Source organism: Callorhinchus milii, unplaced genomic scaffold, assembly GCF_018977255.1.
Source record: "Callorhinchus milii isolate IMCB2004 unplaced genomic scaffold, IMCB_Cmil_1.0 Scaffold1, whole genome shotgun sequence".
NCBI lineage: Eukaryota > Metazoa > Chordata > Chondrichthyes > Chimaeriformes > Callorhinchidae > Callorhinchus > Callorhinchus milii.
This window is the reverse complement of record NW_024704742.1, coordinates 108925661-108949103: the sequence shown is the minus strand read 5'-3', so window position 1 is coordinate 108949103 and position 23443 is coordinate 108925661. Positions and strand designations below refer to the sequence as shown.

Genomic DNA, 23443 nt, shown 5'->3' with positions numbered 1-23443 from the left:
TGAATATCTTCAGATAACTGCTTAACAATTTGCAACTGCTTAAATGATTCACAAGTTTTTGATAAGATAAAAGTTGCTTGAAATCCCAAAAGACGGCCAAGTTCAAAACAAGCCCATATTTTTTTCTTTTTGAATATCAAAAGCTTGGAACAGGAAACCGAAGTAAAGTAATCCAGTTTGTGAGTAAATATTTTAGACTCCTGATATTCTAGGATGCATAGCATCTAAGTCCTGTGATTTTTTCTACTTTGTTCCATTACCCTAATAAACTTTAGCTCCAGAAAGTACTCTTGGCTGTGATCTTTGAAAACATAAACCACTGAAAATTGGTCCAAAATATTCAGCAAGGTTTTGTTAGTTTTAAACAAAACTATGAAAGTCTGACAAGACTAGCTCCAGTATGCCCTAAATGTCTGAAAGTCACTTCTGGCATTTAATGGTAATGATGCAGTACATTAGGACTTTTCAATATTTAACATTCTCTCTTTCAAGGACAGTTATAAATCAACACAATATCTTTGTTGCCTCTGCTCATACCCTTACATTGATTGAGACATCTAACATAGGGTTTGGCATATATTTTTCTGGAATTCTTCTTCTGCAACTGTACTTTGCAAATTATGCACAACACAAAGTCTGTTTATGGAATTTTTCACCCTAGTCCAAATGAATTCCATGGACTTTGGTGCTATGCATACAATCTGATTTATTCTCATTCTATGTAAATGTGTTTTTTGTTAACGAACAAGAAAAAGCTTGGTGGCATCTCAAAACAATTAAATGAGTTTAATATATGTTCCAATTTTAAAAGTAAGAAGAGAACAAACATTCTGGTGGTTCTGGCACCAAAAATCAATTCATCTAGGTGGAGAGTGCTGGCTGAGCAGAAGACAATCCAGCAATTCTGCTGCCAAAATGTAAAACAGTACTGTATTGAAGACAGCAAATGATTGAGGCGCAATGAAGACAGCCCATTAAAAGCATTACAAAAGCCTAGCATTTCAATCCAACAACTGGATACATACTTCAGTTCATTTTGTCAATAAAATTGATAGATTTATGCAGGTCGTCAAGGAATATTTCTTTCTTTAATAGAAGACTTTGATAGACTTAAAATTACTCTTAAAATGTAATAGTATACCACACAACTTTATTGAATGGCATTCATTTTTTTAAAAATGGCAGCCCACTACTGCCGCCCACCCTTTCATATTAAGACTTCGCCTTTGAAGGATAAAAGGTGATTTCCCTTGCATCTCATTGCTGAGCCACAACCCTTGTTAAAATGATAAAAAGATTCGATACGGTAGTAGATACGAAGATACTATTTCCTCTGGTAGGGGAATGTAGAACAAGGGGACATAAACTTAAAATTAGAGCCAGGTCATTTAAGATAAATCAGGAAGCACTTTTTCACACAAAGTGTAGTGGAAATCTGGAACTCGCTCCCCAAAAGGCTGTGGATGCTGGATCAATTCAAATTTTCAAGACTGAGGCCGATAGATTTTTGTTAGGTAAGGGTATCAAGGGATATGGAGCAAAGGCAGATAATTGGCAAGTTGAGGTACAGATCAGCTAAGATCTTATAGAATGGCAGAACAGGCTCGAGGGGCTGAATGGCCTACTCCTATTCCAATGTTCCTTCCCTCAACCCCCCAAAAGATGTGAACCCAGAACCTTCTGTTTCCTATTAAAGTACTCAGAATGTTAAAAAGAATTGAGGTTACGAAACTACGAGAGCAAAACTCAAGTAGTTTACAAAGCTAAATGGGCCTCCAACTATCGTAACAGCTCTAACAATTTTATCAGGTAGCTTCAATTTGCTTTGTGTTAAGACAATACAAGATAAATTTACTCTGGGGTAATCTCTGGGGTTAGTGATGCATTGGTGGCAACAGGACAGCCTCCTCCCAAACGTGAAGGGCGCTATGTTACGGTTACCGCCTCCCTCCCTCCAGTTCCACATCAGGTTCCTCCACTGCTAAGGGCTCCGAGTTGCTACTCTGCATGAAGGGAGCTATATACATGTAAGTTGTTATTGTCTGTATAAACCTCTGAGGCACTCCACTTGTAAATCTTCAAAGCCCCTCCCTCCTTTTTTAAGCCTATCAGTAGCTTTGAACTCACTTTGGTGAAAGGGCAGTATCTGGCCCACTGTACTACTCACCCCCCTGCCATCATGTAAATATTTAATCTAAAAAGATTAGTTTACAGTTGCAGGTATAGCATTTGGCAACTCTGCTTTAAAACAATCACAATAGTCCATTAGGGGCTTTAACAGGATCACACTTTTAACCTCAGTCCATTTCTGGGAAAGGAAAAGCTCACAGAGAGGGTCTATGGTGATGGATCACAAGGTGCTTCTTTCAACTATTCAATTAAAGAAATTGAGAAGGTCTTCTAATCCAGGCTAAATTACATCCCAAACCGATATTCAAACACATCAGTTTGTCAATTTTCAAAATATCAATAGATTTGTAGATTCCAAATACAATAGGTCATTTTCTGAATTCTATAAATATAGGGAACATCTTTTACTGACAGTACAAAGCACAATGTGCTTGCAAATACCCATGGTGCAAAACAGTATTTGTATGCACTATTGTATCAACATTCGACATACACTATTTCAGCTTGGTGCACTGCCATCTTTTGCACCACTTACAATACATAAGAAAGCATGTATAAATAATGAGCTCTTTGATTTCCATTGTCATCACACATGCCAACCACACTTTTCATACATAAGATAATATTCTTTGTAATACATTCAGCAAGAAATTAGGACATATTTAAACTTTACTTCTGATTAAATTGAGGAGAATGGAGGATATTATAGAAGTCTTTCCAAACAGAAAATTGGCACATTCAAGCACAACCATTTCACATTTAGGCATTAAAGGGTAAGGATCCATGAAATTTGGTGACTGGAAGCAAATGGAGAAGTCAAAGTGAGCAACTTTTTTCAGACAATATGAGTAATTACGAGATGCACAAAACAAAATGGTACAATTTTTCCACCTCGAAAATATTGCCTGCTCTGTCCAAGCTGGACAAGCAGCGGGAAAGCTTGCCAGACAGCGATATCAATGGCAAGTTATGCAGTTGTAGCTGGCTGGACTCCAAAACTCTGGGGTCCCCAACCTGTGCCTAATCCTTTCCGGTATTAGGTAAGCAGGATGCGTCCCTCCAGGGAGAGAGTGCACATTCCATTCCAACAATCTATCTCAGGGAATTCCATGTGTAGCTGGGATACATGGAAATCTCAGTTTGGTTTGGATACTCTTCAGCACTGTGATGGTTTTTCACTTGTGTCACACACCCAGTTGACCAAAACAAGATGATGCATAGCCATATCAAATTAAATTTTAAAAAATCTTTCATTTACAAAAGATCTTCCATTTACTAAAATGTCACAAAGTTCAACAAGTACAGAGCAGCCCCACTAAAGGGCGTTTCACTTTAGCACAAAATTGCTTACAATATGGCTGCATTGTCCAAATCCATTCACTGCTTAACTGGCTTTTTGTGCTTAAATGGCTCATTTCTAGATCAAGTGCAAAGGAGGAAGTGACATTGGAAAGGATCAAATGATCTGGAAGTCAGTTGTTTATAGTTTTCCACACTTTTAAAAAAAAACATCTTCTGGTTCATCAGGTAACCAATGTCACTTCCTTCCTTGCACATAAAACAGCAAGTGATTTTGGTGGTGACCCAATGAACTGGAAATCGTTTAGTGCGCGAATATGCGCAGAAAGCAAGAAGGTTGTCTACGTGCATGTACAGCAAATCCTACTATTACACTTCACTGGAGAGAATTTAGGAATTTATGGATCCGAAACACCATGTTCAAATAAGGCTCCTCTATAATTACTGTCAGGTATAACCACTGTTTTTGTAGGCAACCAAAGCATCCCTTTATGCCAGCAAGATCCCACAAACAGCCAAGAGGTGAATCATCATTTAATTTGGAGGATTACTGGCCAGGATATTGGAAAATTGGAAGATGTGGCTGGATTAATTTGTTAAATAAACATGAAGTGCTATAAATTTCTCAACTGAAGCAGGCTGAAATAGTTTTTTTTGGATGATGTAGAATACTAAATCAAAGCTCAGGTTACAGTAAAACAAAAAACTTTAATCTTAAAAGTTCAACGATTGATGCCAATGGTCAAAATAACATTAAAATAGAGTAAAATTCGATTGTACAATTTACTTTCTCCAGTAACAGTAATTTAAGCATCTGAGCAAATGGTGTTCAGAGAAATAACCAGTGTGCCAAACAAGACCAGTAAGACAAACAATGAATACAATTGCTCCTTGTACTGCACTCCTAACTCACCATTCCTCACACCTGAAACGACAATATTTACGGGAATAGGCATAGATTTTGCAATTGCAAGTTAATAGCCTGCAAACCAATAGGTATCTTGGGTTTGTCAACTGGGAAACTTCCAGGTTTTGCAGTTTTTCTATTTTAAAACAATCCAAAATGGCACAGACTGCAAATTTTCAAAATACTGTAGAGCTATTTAGCGTGTTCTCTTTTAGTCATCAGATGAGACGTTAAACAGAGATCCCATCTACCCGTTCAGGTGAAGCTTAAAGACCCCATGGCACTATTGAAAATATGTACGGAATTTGGTCAGCAGGGTGTCCGAGACATGCGGAAACGCATCACCTTGCTTAAGGGTGGAGCCCTATAGCTTAGTGGTTAGAGCACTCGCCTGGCAAGCAAGACATGGGCTCGATTCCCAGCAGGGCGAAATGTAGCAGTAAATAGGAATCCAGTTGTTGGTCGATTGCCGATTTTTTTCCGGGGGTAATAATTCTTTCAAAAATAAATTGGTCACTCAATCCACGACTGTTTCTGGAACACTGCTGTGCGCAACACAAAATGTACAGTCAATCCACTTCACAGTATATTCTGTGAAGCGCTTTGAGACATCTCAAAGATATCAAAGATCAAATCCAAGGATTATTATTATTATTAACTAGCTGTACCCGTTGCAACTACCCTTGCAACCAGTTTAATTTAATTGGCCTTCTCTCTTTCATGTGGCATTTTTATTTGCCCTTGAAAGGTTTGATCTTCGCTTCTTAGGTATCTTTATCCCTTAAGATTAAGAAAATGTGTTACTGAACTCGTTAGCATCCCTTGTTCACATATTTGCACACGCCGGGGGGGGGGGGGGGGGGGCTGCCGCTGGGGGCGCTCTCGCTGGGAGCAATACATGAACAAGGGATGCTAACCAGTTCAATAGTACATTTTCTTAATCTTAAGGGATAAAGATAGCTAAGAAGCAAAGATCTAGCCTTTCAAGGACTAATAAAAATGCCAAATGAAAAACAGAAAGCCGATTAAATTAAACTGGTTGCAAGCGTAGCTGCAACGGGTACAGCAAGTCATCAAAAAGCAAAGTCGGAGCTCAACTCTCATTTTCCAACCTGTTTATTGCTCAAACATTTTAAACAAATTTTTGTCGTCTTATTATTATCTAAAAATGGTTTTACTTACGCCTTGGAGACCCTGGAATTGAATTGTTGGTTGAGATGTGGATGAATTCTGTAAATAAAAAGGGCAATAATCAGTTATAGGATAAGAAACAATTTTATATAGAAGTTATTATATAGAATTTTCAAACTAACTTTAGAATAGCTTATTTGACATCAAATCGCGTGTGTGTATGTGTCTATATATATATATATACACACACATACACTACATATAGGAAAGTTGTTACATAACCCTTAGACAACTGATTTCAATTAAAAACTTGATTACAGACTTTCACTTTAACACCATTTACTGTGACACAAACATTATAATAATAATAATAATAATCCTTGCATTTGATATAGCGCTTTTCACGTCAGGAGGACGTCCCAAAGCGCTTCACAGAACACACTGTAAAGTGAATTGACTGTATATTTGTGGGCGAACGCGGCAGCCAATTGCGCACAGCAATGTCCCACAAACAGTCGTAGATTGAAAATGACCAATTTATTATTGTTTTTGGTTTTGGAGGGATTATTATTAGGCGTGTGGAGTAAGGAAACTTGCCCAAGGTTTCGCCCTGACCTGCCTGGAATTGAACTCAGGTCTCTCGCTTGCAAAGTGAGTGCTCTAACCACTGAGCTACAGGACTCCACATTGGATCTTGGTAAGATATTTATTGAATTGTAAATTGCATTAGATGACAGCGTGGCTCAGTTGGAAGCAGTCTCGTCTCAGAATCAGATGTTTGGAAGTTCCAGCCCCATCTCGGGACTTGGAAATTGACTGCTATACTTGCTTACAAAATACAATCACTACAATTTACAGGAAATCGTATGAAACACTTTGAAACATTAACTACATCAATAGTTGAATTTTCCTAAATACCTGAAAGTATTTACCAAACTACAGAATTAAATTCTCAAAAGGTATTCTGTAGATTTTCAAAAGCAATCGTAAAATGTAAATTTGTACATCTATTCCAATTAAAATTTTACTTCCAAATCTAAAATGCTGCCATAGTCCTTCAGAAATCCATACAGATTCACCATACTTTAAGCGAATCATAACTCAGTTTGCAATTTATAATAATCTTTGCATTTGATAAAGTGCCTAACCACACCATTAAAACGTCTCACAGTGCTTCACAGGAATTTACTGTGAAGTGTAGCAAGACTGTATTTTGTAACAAAGGTGCAACCACCTTGTAATTTGCTAGCCAACTATCCGTTAAATCAAATGCCATATTGCATTTATTAGTCTGCTATACTTCAATATGCATGTGCACAAGAGAATATACTTCCACATTTCCAAACAGAAGAAAAGTGATTAGCTTCACGATTTTTTGGTCAGCAATATGTCTGTTACTCGCAGAAACTCATCACCATGCTTAAGAGTATACCAACCAAGCAGTATCCCATGAATCCCCTATACATGAAAATTCCCAAGATATTTATTGGAGGGACACATCCAGCTTACCTAATTGCTGAGAGTATTAGGCACAGATTGACAACAGCCAAGGCTTGGGAACCCCAGAGTGTGCATTGAGGATCTGAGTGGGAAGCATCCAGGCCCCCAGTGATTGATTGTTCTGCCTTTTCAAGTGCTGCCGATGAGACGTGCTAACTATGCTGTGATCAGCAGTCCCTCTGGTGTATGACAGACCCTTACTGCTCAGGAATTCGATACCAAGACCACCATAGGTTAGGCTCGATTCTGACATTGCTTTGCCAAACACGTCATCTTGGAAACAGTTCAGCTTTAAGGAGACCCCATTTTCTTTCCCCTCGGCACTATCTAACATTCTGTACAAAGCCTTTCTTTTCTGTTCACAGTATTCAATGTGCATTTCTATAAGTGAAAATATACTACAATATTCAACATGTATTTCTGATTAAAATTATATTACAGTAGTATATATGGACTTGATATACACAGAACGCATTAAGAATCAAATAATTATGACTTTTGAAAATAAAGCCATTATTATTAACTTCTAAAGGTTAACTTTGACAGATGGGAACGTAGGAACAGGAGGAGGCCATTTGGCCCTTCGAGCCTGTTCCACTATTTAATTAGATCATGGCTGATCTGTACCTCAACTAATCCTTTCAATTACAATTTCCCACTTTCTCCCCATATCTCTTAATACCCTGATCTCCCAAAAATCTATCAACCTCACCCTTGAAGATGTGGATGGACCAAGCATCCAGAGCCTTTTGGCGGAGAATTCCAGATATCTACCACCCTTTGAGTGAAAAAATGCTTCCTGATTTCACTCTTAAATGGGCTGGTTCTAACTTTAAGACTATACCCCCTGTTTTGGATTCCCCCACCAGAGGAAATAAGCTTCTCCGTATCCACCCTATTGAATCTCTCTATCATCTTAAATACCTCAATCAAATCGCCTCCCAACCTTCTAAACGCAAAGGAATACAATCCAAGTTTACGCAGACGTTCCTCGTAACTTAACCCCTTTAAGCCTGATAATATTCTGGTGAACCTACGATGCACCCCTAACTGACCTTCAATTCTAAAATGCAAAACAAGCCACAAATAATTGTGTTCATCTGAATCAACCTATATGAGAAGGGCTCTTTTTAAAAAAAAATACATTAACTTATGAATAAAACTCCAACACCAGTGTCAAGATCCCATTTTATACAGTAATACAAGTTTGGTGGCAAGTATTTTGTATGGAGAAAATATAAACAATGCATTTTTTAAATCTGAACTGCTCTTTTCATTTGGCTCTGAACATATGGGTGTTATTAAATAATGCTGGGTAGTTTGGTACCTTCAATATATTTAAGAGGGCTCAAAGCATTTGCTCTTCATGTCAAAGGATTCATTGCAAGCCTAACTTAAAAAATTAAATTAGTTATTGCTGAGCTCTAGAGTCCTGTAGCTCAGTGGTTAGAGCATTCGCTTTGCAAGCGAGAGACCTGGATTTGATTCCTGGCAGGATGAAACCTTGGGCAAGTTTCCTTACTCCACATGGCTGATAATAATCCCTCAAAATAAAAATAAATTGGTCATTTCAATCCACAACTGTTTGTGGGACACTGCTGTGTGCAATTGGCTGCCGCATTTCGCCCACAAATATCCAGTCAATTCACTTTATTGTCTATTCTGTGAAGCACTTTGAGACGTCTAGAAGACATGAAAAGCGCTATATCAAATGTAAGGATTAAAGCTGTGCTACACACCGGCAATCTCACAGGGCGTTCCTGGAATCTACCATCCACCTAGTGAGGACTCAAACCCATGCTTGTCGGATGTCAAACAAGCTAATAACGATACTCCTTGGGGGATCAGTAAGTGGAGTCTCCTTGGAACCGAAGGTGACACGTTTGGCAACTGAATGTCAGAATCGAGCCAACCTTCTGTGGCATTCCGGTTTCTGAGCCAGGTGCATCCGCAGTACTCCAGGGCACTGCTGATGACAGCACAGCCAGTTTAACTCATCGGCAGGTCTTGGAAGGGCAGACCAGCCACTGCAGGCAGGGAATCCTCCCACTCAGCTCCTGTTAACCCTGCAAGCCAAATCCCTAATAGGTAGGTGGTCCTAGATGGACAAGCAGTGGAAAAGCTTGCATACAGTGCTATCAATGGCACGCTATACAGTTTTAGCTGGTTAGACTCCAGCAGTACCCCAAGCCTTGGCTCTTGCCAACTTGTGCCTAATTCTTTCTGGAATTAGGTAAGCAGCCTGCATCCCTCCAGGGAGAGTGCACATTACATTCCAACAATCTATCTCTGGAATTTCCATATGTAGGTGGGATGCATGGAAATCACAGTTTGGTTTGATTACTCTTAAGCACGGTGATAGGTTTCCACATGTGTTAAGACAACCGGTTGACCAAAAAAAATAAACAAAAAACAAAATTCTGCATTTCATAAGTTGGTACATCTCTGGAACCAAAAAAGTTCAGCATAGAAAGTACTACATATTAGGATTATATATAGTAATTAACATGTTTATAAACTTGAATACTTTATACATAATATGTAAAATTGTTCAATACAGCTTCAACCCTGAATAGAAATGTTCTATAGAAACTTGAAAAAGTCAAATGAAGTTATTAAAAACTACATGCAAGTAGAAAAATAATTCAATAGAGTTCTGTACTGAAATATATACAAAGCATATATAGTTAAATATACAAACATTCATAGTTGGAAGAGCCTACCAGTGCTGTCCCTTACTTTAGTTATTCTCTGTAAACTGACAATGTGCAGAACTAGCAGACAACACCTTGCATTTATGTAGTGCTCTTCACACCAGGTTAGCGTTCAAAAAAAATTCCTGCTAAACAATATAGCAAACCAAAAATAAGTTGAAAAGGCTAAGCAAAGGCTTTGGCGGCAGCTCTCAACTAAATGACACATTGAGATTTGATATGATGAGAACCACTGATATATTGTAAATAAATATTATAAATGATTAGTACCCCTTGTATAATTCAAAGTAGCATTCAATGGTGTAAATTATAATAGCTTGAATTAGGTGTCTCTGACCCAGAAGAATGTGAAAGCCAGATGGATTCACACAAAAAAATTAATTTGCATTTTCACTTTAACAAAATAGTCAAAGTGTAAGTTGACCTCACAATCTAGGCCTTTTGCCATGTAGAAACGAAGATATCTGAACAGAACACTGTGTACGTACAGTGCAAGTCAAGTGGGGACGTCAAGCAAATAATTTCTATTGTGACCTTTATGTAAAACTATGAAGGGCCAACTGTGATAGCCATAAGCATTATAAAATGTCACCTGGGCAGTTGACTGAGATCTGGTTAAGAATTATATAAAAATAATTGAGTTTGGAGCTTACAGTCTTTACTGCCTGTATTTAAAGAATATTAGAGTACTGTAATTTTTCTTAACAAAACCTATGATCCACAGTACCATCTGACAAGTCAAAATCAGTGGTACTCGCAGGACAGGAATGTTTATTTTGCAGGATGAATATTCCAATTAAATTTAATGTCGTGGATTGTAAGAAATAAATGCAGATTTTTTTAAAAAATCATAGGAATGATCAGCTGCATTTATAGGGGGAAAACAGCAGCAGATTGGGAGTCTTGGAAAGAAAGGAGCACTGGTTTAAAAAGGGCATAAAACAATGCAAGATGGCAGGAGGTGAAAGGAGTATGTTTTTCATAAATCCACATAAGCTTTTCGTCAAAGCTGGTTGTGGTTATTTTTTCTCAAGCAATAAGAAAACACTCATCATACATTTTAATAAATAATAATTCTTACATTTGGTATAGCTTCTCTCACATTGGGAGGACGACTCAAAGCACTTAACAATATTTTTACTGCGAAGTGTAACGAATGTACTCTGCAGCTCATGTGGTCTTCTGTACCAAGCTCCCTGAACCAATTGCCCCCATCCGGTTCCCCATGCCTCAGAAGTTCAAGTTTAAAATCCTCAATTCTAAAGCCCTCTACGGTTGTGCTCCTCCCCATCTGTGCAACCTATTAACACCATACCAACTTGTCCGCTCCCTCCGCAGGCACTGGCATACTCCATGACCCAGGCCCTGCCCGACACACTATTGGTGGTCGAGCCTTCAACCTTTCTGCCCCCACGCTCCGGAAATCCATACTGGAATCCCTCTGCCTCACCCCCTCCCTTGCCTGCTTCAAGGCCAGTCTCATAACCTTCCTCTTTAACCGTACCTTCGGTCATCCTCCCACACAAACCCTAACCTCCACCCCTCAATTCCAACCTCCAGCTTGAGTGCAAACCCGTAACTATCCAATGCCTTGGGACGTCCTTCCAAAATAATATAAATGTAATCTGCTGCTTTAGGCTTGAATTCACAACCTTCTGCGACTGCTACCAATTGACACCTATCTATGACCTTATGTTATCATTAATAAAATTAACAATTTGTTACAGCTACATTTTCTTGAATCTTCCAGACATTGCTCTTCATTAGTATCATTTTAAATTCTAATCCACTTTGATGTCATTACACACAACAACCTACACACCTCTACCAATGCCTCTCAAGTCAGCTGTTAACCTGGGGAACTCGCACCATAACTTTTCCACCATGTGGAAGTGTTTAGCATCTACTTGGCACACGAACCTAACAACATATCCAAAGCTGGGTACATGCCACTAAGGAAACTGCAGATGCAAAACCCACATCCTACCACTCTCCAGGATTGCACAATATTGTTACCCAGTTTTTTTTTAAAAAAGCAGGACATGATGGATTTGAAGGCTTTGAGTTGATCATAAACTGGTCTACATACATTTCCAACAGTAACAGTTAGAGAATACTAAACTATCAAAACCACAACAGTTAGCTGTACATCTATGTACGTAGACTAACTTGAACCCCAAGTCCTGTCAGAGACCTAGTTTTCCCCCTTCATCTGTCAGCTTGCATTAACGTATAATACAACAACAACAAGATTCCATTTATAAAGCGCCTTTCACGTCAGGAGGACGTCCCAAGGCGCTGCACAGTTGGGTCATGACCCGAGCAGGGGGAAATGGTCAGGGTGAGGGGAGGGAAGGGAGGGAGCGAGGAGGGGGAAATGGTCAGGGTGAGGGGAGGGAAGGGAGGGAGCGAGGAGGGGGAAGAGAGTCGAGAGGGGAGCTGAAGGCACGGTCAAAGAGAAAGGTTTTGAGACCGGCCTTGAAGGAGGAAAGGGAGGAAGCAAGGCGAAGGCACTGGGGGATAGTACAGCAAACTGAGAATCACTCATGGAGTTAATGCAGGACGAGCACTCAAGCAGCATCAGATGAATATTCTGCCAAAGCAAAGACCATTCCCAGAATAGAACAAGGGTCAATTTCAATGTCCTACAGTATCACAAGTAGGTGTGACAGTATTTCAAACCCACATTTCTATGGCAGTCAGACGTATTTCTTGGATAAAGACAGGATCAATGGATACAACAGCTTCTTACCACTACCCCCACCCCCCAAAAAAGATCAGTTTAAGGCACACTAGTTACATGCACTTTTGTATGTGCCTCAGATTTCTGATTATTCTTCCATCTCTCCCTTCATGTGAACATATGTATGGCAGTCTTTCCTCCAATTGAACAAGGAATGAATATCAGATTTTAAGCAAAAAGCATGGGAAGAGTACTTTCACTTAGTATCTGTCTGATCAGAAAAAGTATCCCATCACTGCTAATATAAATGTCATACCATAAATTTATGAAATCTCAATCCAGTTTAAGTGGGCACAAATTAAAACCTTTTCTTTACTAAAGGCAGCACGTTACAACTTCACTAAGGCAGCTGGTCCAGAGAACTGAAATCACCAGAGTTAACATTACTGGGTCTGGTCAAAGGAATTTTATACTACCAACTCAGTTCCAACTTAAGTGTCTCATCTAAAGCAGCACAAAAATACCCTGGTGAAAAGGACAACCTGTATTACCAATATTATGGAAATGCCTTTTAGATTAAAACTTTTATTGTAATAATTATTTGAACCTCACTGCTTGTATTTCAATTTATTCATAGAAGTCCTGAGTATCTATAGCACTGTCCTTTTTTAAAAATATTCTAGTCAATTTTGAAGTAATTGCTTGGCATAGCTATTAAAATATTTGGCCTTTTTAAATGAAGGATGTACGATCAATATTTTTCTCTGCAATTTATTAATAGTTTTGGTCAATTATGTTCGATTTAGGAAATAGACCCGAACAGATCTTCCTTTCATCATACAAATCATGCTATTACAGTATATCCATACATCACTTGAATCCAGAGGTTCAAGTGATAACTTAATCACTGCAGCACAAGTTTACATATAAAGTGGGCTTGCTCATGGTGCCGTTCTACCATTCATATTTCATTCTTCACAAATTCTATAACCTTGCCCCAAATGCAACATTAGCATTTCTAATATAAGTTTTATAGCAGTGATGGCCAACCCATAAATTATGGCCTGCCAACGGGCTGGAAGTGGCCCACCGGACCATCAAGATCATCCGCAAGACCCATCACCAAACATTCACACTCATCTAAGTGAGTGTTTTAAAATAAATGTTTTATTTCCAGTAGCTACTAAGTGGCAATGTTTATAGTGTGGCCATAAATAAAGAAATATTAAATCAAGAAAATGTCTTTGGTTAGCCACCATTGCTTTAGTCTTTTAATTACTTTTCCATAGTAGAAGTTCAAACATAAATTCAGACTTTATCGTGTGGAGACGAAAACTACAATGAACCTTAAAGGGGGGCTAGACATTAAGTCTCTTGCAGTTTACATTGTGCCATGAATGTCAGAAATGTCTAGGTCCAAACCCTGGTTTGTGCCAAGTTATTTCATCTCAGTTCGACTAGCACTGGATTAGGGAGGGAGTCTAGTCTCCTCAAACATAACAAGGACAGGTTTTGTCCATCTAATTTTCTACTGGAAAATACAATGGAGATGTGCATCGTTGCACTGCACCTCTGCAGACTACTGCGATAAGTTGCAGGAACCAGAGTAGACGTACAGATGATCGGATGAAGGTCTGCCCCCATGAAAAAAAATTATGCTGTTTCAGTTTGCTTGTGGATATATAAACGCAAACATAGGTGCTGACAGCAAGCACTGAACTTCATAGACTTTCACTTTAAAAAGCCAATTATGTTCTGGTCTATGCTTGATGGTGGTGACTAACCACATATGCAATTGATGAAGCAGCAAAGGCAGTGGATAAAGTGCAGCCATAAATGCCTCAAAGAAAGAAAGAAAGCTTTTTCATTGCAGGGTAAACCAGTGTTGGCAGGGATTCCTTTACAAGCTGACCACAACCTAAGCCCAACATTAAAAAAATTTCTGGATGCTTACACTGAGTAAAAAAAAACTCTCAAATCAAATTGTGGTGATTGTCTTTTAAAGCTGGAATCAGATTAATGAAAGCTGTGAACTCCACGGATTGATGTTTGAAGTTTAGAAGTTACTTGTAAGTTCTTTCAGGTCATTAAGTATAAATAGCAAAGGTGTGAGGTTATGTTAAGTCAGACCTTGGGGTTCTGAACAGGTTAGACACGTAGGCTCCAAGGGTGGGAACTTCCGTGATTGATAAGAATATGTATACCGACAACCACTGTACAAGTAATTTTGTAACTACATTATTTGGACACTGCAAATAACACACCATGCAATAGGATCAGAAGACTAAAGGTTTGAATGAGGAGGGTTTTGGAGAGAAAACAGAGGCAACATATTGACCATCTTTTTGTTCACAACTGGGCAACATAACAATAATAATCCTTTAAATTTATATAGCGCCTGATCTCAAAACGTTTCACAGAATATACTGTAAAATGAATTGACTATTTTGTGGGCAAAATAAATCAGTTTGTTTCACAAGCTGGCAAAGGGTCTACACCTTATAGGACTCTATGACCATTCAATGTGCACTAAGAGACCTTTAATCTAATTAGACTGTTTGGAAAACCAAACTTTTGTTCTATATCAAATGGATAAGCCTAACACCTTCCAAAGTATTACTTTCTTAATTTATCACTTTTATTGTACACAGTAGCATTCTGTTTTTAGTGTTTGGCTTGAAACTGTTTCCTCACATTGGCTTCTAATAAATGAAATTAGTAGCTCTCTTTAGTCTAATAATTGCTTGTCTGATTATTAATACTGCATCTGACTTTAAGTCAGTCTCCAATAGTACATGCAAGATTATAATAATCCTTGCATTTGATATAATGCCTTACCATGTCTTTGAGATGTCTCAAAGCGCTTCACAGAAGATACTGAAAAGTGAATTGACTGTATATTTTATGGGTGAAACGCGGTTGCCAATTGCACACAGCATTGTCCCCACAAACTGTTATGGATTGAGCAACCAAATTATTATTTTTTAAAATGCTTATTTTAATGGGATTATTACCCCTGGAAAAGCGATCTGCTAGCTGACCATAACCGGGTTCCTACTCACTGCTAGGTAATCAGAGGCATGTGGAGTAAGGAAACTTGCCTAATGTTTCGCCCTGCCCGGGAATCAAACCCAAGTCCTCTCGCTTGTGAGGCGAGTGCTCTAACCACTACACAACTCCTGTTCCGTCTCCTGCTTCACGAGAAGGGCCTAATTACCTGCAGCAGGAGGGTACCACAGCATAGGAAAAAACATTTTATGATCAGTGTCACTTTAAACAGTTCTTAGCATGTTGCATCTAATATAAGATCTCTCCACTTTTTTCCTCAACACTACCTTAATTCAAAAATACAGCATTTCACTTGACGCTTCTATCCCTTACATTAGTGGATTGACATTTAAGCTAACCATCTTAGCACGTAATTCACATCCTAGAACGTAAACCTGCTGTGACTCCTTAAACGTCAAACTGTAATCTATGTCAACTTTGCCTCTACACTTAAAACAAATATAAAATGGCTGCATTATTTGGTATAAGGGTTATACTCATTTAATAATAATCATGACAAAGTGCACATGCAACATACTTATAGATAGGATTTACAAAACATATTCAACTAATGTACACTATATACACATGAATCACAATTTACCATAGCTACTGTAAAAGTAGTAATATTATACTTCAATTCCTAAATGACAATTCAATTTAAATATCGTACAAGTTTTTGTATTGTAATGGCTCCATTGGCTCCCCATCCCTCAACAGATCGCGTTCAAGATCCTCATCTTTTAATCTGCTTTATATACCACGAACTACCTGAAACTGTCTATCCAGTAGCTTGATATGTCTTCCCGACATTAAAGGCGCTATACAAATGTAATTTTGTTGTTGCACCTGCCCCATCGTTGACGTGTAGGCCCTCAGCCTTTCCACCCCCATTGTCTAGAACTCCATCCTTCCGACTCCCTCCCTCACCTTGTTCAAGGTTTGCAAGACTACAACAAAAAGATTACATTTGTATAGCGCCTTTCACGTCAGGAGGACGTCCCAAGGCGCTGGACAGAGTACAGCATTTCAGATCCGATCTGGGGTTGGGGGGGTAAGGGAGGGGAAGGGGGTGGCCGATGGCATGGTCAAAGAGGAGGGTCTTGAGGCAGGACTTGAACGAGGCTAAGGAGGGAGTGAGGCGGAGTGACTGGAGGATGGAATTCCAGAGGTTGGGGGCAGAGTGGTTGAAGGCTCTCCCGACAGTGGTGGGGCGGGTGGGTCGGGGGACATGGAGCAGGCCAGAGCCGGCTGAGCGGAGGGAACGGGCAGGTTGGTAGGGGATTAGGAAGTCACATAGGTAGGGTGGCGTGAGGCCATGGAGGGCTTTGTATGTGAGGACCAGGATCTTGAACTGGATCCTCTGAAGGACAGAGAGCCAGTGGAGTCAGGCAAGAGTGGGGGAGATGGGGTCACAGAGTTTGGTGTGGGAGAGGACAAGGGCTGCAGAGTTCTGGATTATTTGCAGCCTGCGGAGGGAGGAATTGGGAAGGCCGACAAGCAGGGAGTTTGCACAGTCGAGCCTGGAGGCGATGAAGGCATGAACAAGAGTTTCAGCGGCCTGAGGGGTGAGGTAGTGGCGGAGTCGGGTGATGTTACAGGGAAGACCTACCACTTTGATTTTGCGTTCAGTCATCTGTCCTCTTCCCAACCCCCTCTGCTGTATTATATTGTAAATTAAAATTTTAAAAATGTTTTAAGTCAACAATTATCCATATACAATAGTGTTTGGTAAAAGAAGCTGGAACTCCCAAGTTTCAAATACAATGAGAACTGAATTTAAAGCTTAATCATTTTGTGAAGGTTACCAGTGAAAGGCATAAATGCCAGCAACCAAAAAATCTCTCCCATATCAGCAATCATTAGTGCATCCCTAGAACCTTTCAAACTTCTAATTCTTATGTGTCAACTTGGCTCAGTTGTTTGCGGTCTCATCTCCGAGTCAGATGGTTGTGGGCTCAAGCATCACGTTGCAGCTTGGAACTCAGATTCTTGGTTGACACTCCATTGCAGTGCTGAGAGTGGCTGCACTCTCCCGAGATACCATCCTGCGGATGTGACATTAGACAAAGGTTTTGTCTGCCTGTTCAGGTGGACTTTGAAGATCCCATGATATTATCAAAAAGCGAGTTTCTCAGTGTCCTTGCATTCAACACTTCCCCAAATAATATTGGTCATTTGTGGCTGTTTGTGGAACACTGCCTGGCGCAAATCTGGCTGCCGCGTTTGCCACAAAACACACTCCTCAGTCACTCATAATCACTCACAGTCCACTTTATACTATATTCTGTGAAGCACTTTGAGATGTCCTCCTGATGTGAAAGGTGCTACACAAAATGTAAGGGTTATTATTAGGGTCAGTGCTCAGGCTGCAAATACTGCAGCTCACACCTAAATGTTGTGTAAGCTAAAACTACTGTAGATCCTAGCCGTTATCACCAGAGAACAACTGGCAAGAAGTAGGAGGCAGCATAGAATGACAAACTTAAAAAAAATTAAATTCACATCAGATTATTTTATACAGTCACTCAACATTTTAATTCAGATTTGACTACAGAGGTTCTTCAAGAACACAAAAACAATTCAAAATATTAATGTATAACTTTCAAACCAGAAAATTGGAATTCCCAAGTTGTATTTTTTCTATTTCAATGCACAACGTATTATTAAGGATGTGGCAATATTGTTGCATTTCAATGGGTAAATCCTTCTTCCCATGCTCTAAACCAGAAACCACAATTGTGTCACTTATGATAGATAGTGTTAAGTGGCTAAGGCAATACATAAGTGATTTTTACCCGAATCAAGCCGAAAAGAATAAATAGGATGAATTTCACAATACCTTGTAAAACACGATATTCTGACAACCTCTGTACACATGGCAAAATACCTAGTTATTCTGCATTTTCGACCAAACTGCCTTATAAATTTCTAGTGAGAAAGCTAATTTCAGAGTCTCAAATGCTGTCAACTCAGCTGAATTTGTTTTAACCAAAGCTAATTACCACTAACACTGCTGCATGTTCAATAAAGCACAAGATATCAGATCAATTTTGCCTACAACATATAGTTACTACACTAACGCTACCATTTGAAGCCCTTTGAGAAGTTCTCTTGATATGAAATGCAACACTTATTATTAATAATATTAATTATTTAATCATACCAGTGGAGGCATTGATTTTGTCCACAACAAGTAGCAATATAGATTTGTTCCATATTTAATCACTATGTATGGCTGTTTGTGGGAATCTGCAAATTGGCTGCTGGATTTGCCTACAAAATACACAATCCCCACACTTTACAGAAAAACAAGCACTTTGCAATGTTTTAATGTGATAAGGTGCTATATTAAATCCAAGAATCATTAAAAATAGTGTGCAGATGTCGTCACTGCATATTTAGATTGAATTAATCCCACCATATCACAATACAAATGTTATAAACCATTAATTTCAAAACCATCTTTACTTTCACCACATGCAAGCACATTCTTGGGTTTTGTAACTCCATTCTGCTTGCTATATACAGTTCTCAGATTTAGGGTGAATAAAACCATGAACAGGAGGAAGAATAAATTCAAATTAGATCCAATTAAATCCAGTCTGAGTTATCCAAACCAAACTAGTTGACAAGATAATCTAAATGCTATTCATGAAAGGGGAATTGTTCAACTACCAAGAGTTTGGATGATAAACATGCAACAATGCATTACCAAAGTAGGAGTATCAAAGATGAAACCAGTCAGTATACATTATATTGATGTGTCGATTCAATGGCACCCAGATAATTTTTTTAGTGGCCTCAGTGTGCGGCGACCAACACGTTCTGGTGGCCACAGTGCTAGGTTTTCTTAAAAATACTTAGTTAATCGTGTAAAAAAATAAAGGTAATATAGGCATATGCACATCTCAAATGGTTTTCATTTATTTCTGTACATTTGACAAATCACATTTAAGAACACTGTTTTTGCACAAAACTTTGCACAGACAGTAACAAGATTAGACCAGTACAATAAATGAAAATCATTGGAGACGTGCATAAAAATTATCAGGGATGAAAATTGCCGGTGCAGTTCTAATCGGCTTAGTGGTTGAGAGCGATTTCGCAAATAAACCCGCGACTGCAAGTTTGCATGACCACACTGTATTGATAATAAAGCTGGCCAATAGAAGTTGCACGCCTCTTGTGGTTTGGGGGAGGTGGGGGCTGAAACAAAACCTCTCATCCTCTGTTACTCACCACACAACTACCTTTTCCTGATAGAAGCAAAGATGACTCCTGAGAATAAAGGTTTATATGCCAAATTGTGTTTAATCACAGCATAACATCAACCTAGAGTCTCCAGATATTTCCAAGAAAACAGTATTCAGAGGCAAGAGCCAATCAAGGGAAAAAGGAAGTAACTTATGGATAATAAAAGAACAATTTGCATATTTATAGGACCTTAAGGCAAAACTCAAAAGCTGCATAACTATTTACAATCAAGTATACAAACAATGCACCAACAATGTTCGGCAAACTAGGTATGATTAATCTGATGGATTGTTGACCAAACAAAGAGGATAAACGTCCTTCTCTACCCATCACACAATCTTCAACACTGACCTGAACAGGACCATAGCTTCATGTTTTATTGGAAAGGATGGCCCTCTGACAATATAAAACTCCCCCAGTATTGTAATGGTATCAGGCTAAATTCTGAACTTAAGGAATCTGAACTCACAACCTTCTAACCCTGAGATAAGTGTGCTGCCAAATGCACCAAGATGGCAGTCTCAACTTGTTATAAATACTGCACTAACTGAAATCTTTACTAAACTAATCAACAAATATATTTTATGCACAGAAGGGGGCCAATCGAAAAATATACCTTCATTAGAATTCAATGTCACTAGATAATTTACTGATTACATACAGAACACAGAATTTACTTTATGCTGACTGCCACAGTTTATCTTCAAGTGCAATACAGCACCCTTTTAAATTAAATTGTAATTTACCGTAACCACCTCAAATTGAACCACTAACCTAGTACTTCATCCCCAAAGCGAAACTCAGATAGTTTGCTGAGAGAACCCCCGCCCCCACCCCCAATCAGCACAGGCCAGCACATAGCTGCAGCATGCAACATATAATATAATTAGTGATTTCAAACATATACCTGAGTAGGTTTACCTACTCAATGCACAGCTGACTAGAACTTCAGTTCTTTTTCTCCACCACTCATAACAGCCTCAAATAACATCAACTTGAAGTGTGGTTTAAACAAAGTAGATTGTAAGCAATGCAAATAAAAGCATAGCAACCCTTTAAAAGACCATACGTGACTCTTTTGTTATGAACCAAAGAATGTCTTTTAGAAATTAAGAAAGAGACTGACAGCTTGACATGGTCTCTGCTCTGTTTAAATGGACTTGACTAATTTCTAACCCTGGATCTGGCAGGCATCTGGACAGGTCAGTGCAGCTAGTATAATCAGACAGATAAATTATTCATAATTCACTTATTACTTAAAGCTCAACCACAAACTATTAAGTTATTCCAATTTAACACAAATCTTGATACTTTTACAATTACAAAATTAAACACACAATTTTGATTTTGAAAAATCAAGTTTCTTTTCTACTTCAATAAAAACAAATGAATGCAACTGCAACAGAATAGTTCCGCAGCATCTTCCAGTTGTATTGAAAATCCCTATAACGAATGATGATTGATTACACATACAGAATTAACATCAATATGGTGCAACTATATCAAATACAAGAAATAATGTAGCTAAGTAGGAGATATGGGAGGGGACTGAGGAAGAGAAACCCACTTTGTGTAGCGTGTGTGTGTATGGAGGGGGTGGGCAAAGGGAAGTAGACGACTGTGTATTCACCTAAATTAAACTACTCTGGCTTGCTGGCATCTGATAATGTCAACCTCATTTCATTAATACTACTAGGTAAGCACATCCCAAATTCAAAATCTCCATAACAGGAATTCATTTGTTTTAAAAAAAATCTTCAATTCCTAAATCCCAATCAGGGATTAATCTGACATTCATTACTCATCATAATTCGAAGAATTTCCTAATGGACACATAAACAGAGCCTAAAACTACAGCGACATGTAAATGTAATTTCTTGCAATTGTGTGAGACAGTTAACACAAAATCTATTCAACCCAGTCTAATCCCTACCACCAAACACGTCACGTACGTATGCACTCGGATATACTCCTATTAAAGTGAATCAGCCACATCCACTTAAAGCATAAAATGTTCTCTTTATTACAGTAAGTCAAAAATCCAATGACACACCAACACTGCCACCTACTAACTTCACACGTATGTACTTGTATACCTCTACTGGAAGATATGTGAATATCCTGAAAGTTACATACTCTCCAAAAAAAAACATATGGCAAGCCATATTTAATTTAACATTCAAATACAGAGTAGCAGCAGCAGATATCGCCATCGACAACCAAATCCAGTTTTATTCAGAGGAAAACCTCAGATGGTAAAAGTTTTATTACGTTGGCTGTGGAGTGGATTTTTTTTTAAAAAAGTGCATTGGTTAAAATAAATAGATCTAGAGACAGCGCTAGCAATACATTCAATACCATTTCAAGCAAATAAAATTATTTTTTGTGGAAAAAAAACTCCATTGCTCAGCGAAAAAAAGGAGTCACAGCTGCGACTCGGGCTCTTCTTTAAAAAATAACTTTCTCCCCACCCCGACCACATAAAATCTAAACCATAAATTGTGACGTTAAACAAGGATAAATGCCCATTATTTTTGGAAAAAGTGTTAAAAGTGTTAAAAAAAATTTTTTAAAAACCCGTCCAAGTAACCGACTTGACACATGAACTGGGCAGCCACTTGCTGTTGGATTTCCAATGAAAATAAGAGCAGCGGATGAGGAATACAATGTGGGGAGAAATAAAAGGTCAATCTGCTCCCCCCACCTTTGAATGTTGAAAGGCTTCCAGCGCTCGGAAGGCTGTCTCTGTCAATTTGACGTGAAAGACGGTGACTCTGCCGGGGCCCCCACTCGCTCTGCCACAGGACAGCCCGTACCGTTGATCCTCAGCGAGCGCCGCCGCCATCTTGAACTGGCCCCTCCGGCATCGATCAGTCCGACGTCCCACTCATGGTCGCCTCTCTCTGCCTCACCCGCCCCCCTCTCGCGCTCTCCTGTCTCCCCGAGCCTCTGAGGCAACAACCGCCAGGGCGACCGAAGAGGGTAACTGTGGGGCATACGACTGACCGACTGACGACTGACTGACATCCAACTTGTCCGAGAAACCGCATCCCGCCTCCGCTCGCCGCCTCCCGACCCTTCCCATTGGCCCGCCTTCGATTCTCTTCGCCCACGGCACGGGCCGTCCGCCAGCCACCGCGCTCCGACTGGTCTGTGGCCACGTCAATCACTCCGCCCGCGTGCCGCTCAACGGCCGAGCGCCGTTGGCAGGAGGGTCGCCGTGAGCACGTGACTGTTTCGGATCCGAATCTCCGCGGCGGACGGAGGGAAGGGGGCGGGTTTTCCGGGTGGTGCGTGACGCACGCTGTCGGCTGGGCTCTGAAACATGCTGATTGGCCGCTCGGCGCACTCTCCCCCCCCCCTCCCCCAACACCAGTCCTCCATGGCAATTGGGTCCGAAGTCCCCGTGACGTCACGTTTTTTAAAATATGCAAATGAGCCGGTGTGACGCGTCACGCGTTCTCACACCCTGTGTGTGAGTGTGACGGTGACACTGAGGAACAGTCACACCTGCGTCAACATCTGATTCAATTAGGGCAGAACTATATTTTGCACCGTTTTAACAGTTTGTGGGCAGTTGTCTAGACTGACAGCCCTGTGCACACTTGATATCTCTGTCAGACATCAAGTCCTGGATGAGAGCTCACTTTCTACAGCTGAACCTCAACAAGACCGAGGCTCTCCTGATTGGCTCCCGTCAGCGCCTCCACACCTCAGGCGCTGACAGGATCGCCCTCCGTGGTTGCACACTCCACCTCACTGAGCCAGTCCGGA

At 39.7% G+C, this 23443-nt stretch overlaps 1 protein-coding gene across 2 annotated transcripts in view; it reads right to left on the bottom strand.

Annotated features, from left to right (window-relative positions):
• The window catches only part of ell2 (elongation factor for RNA polymerase II 2), a 76673-nt gene extending 54088 nt beyond the window's left edge, over positions 1–22585 (bottom strand). For both annotated transcript variants that reach the window (XM_007893090.2, XM_042334274.1), the window contains exons 1-2: positions 22374–22585; positions 5519–5566 (exon numbers count right to left, since the gene is read on the bottom strand). In XM_007893090.2, the coding sequence (XP_007891281.1) occupies positions 5519–5566; positions 22374–22514 (189 nt within the window). In that variant the 5' untranslated portion in view covers positions 22515–22585. The remainder of the gene's footprint in view (positions 1–5518; positions 5567–22373) is intronic.
• Between the last annotated feature and the right edge of the window lie 858 nt (positions 22586–23443).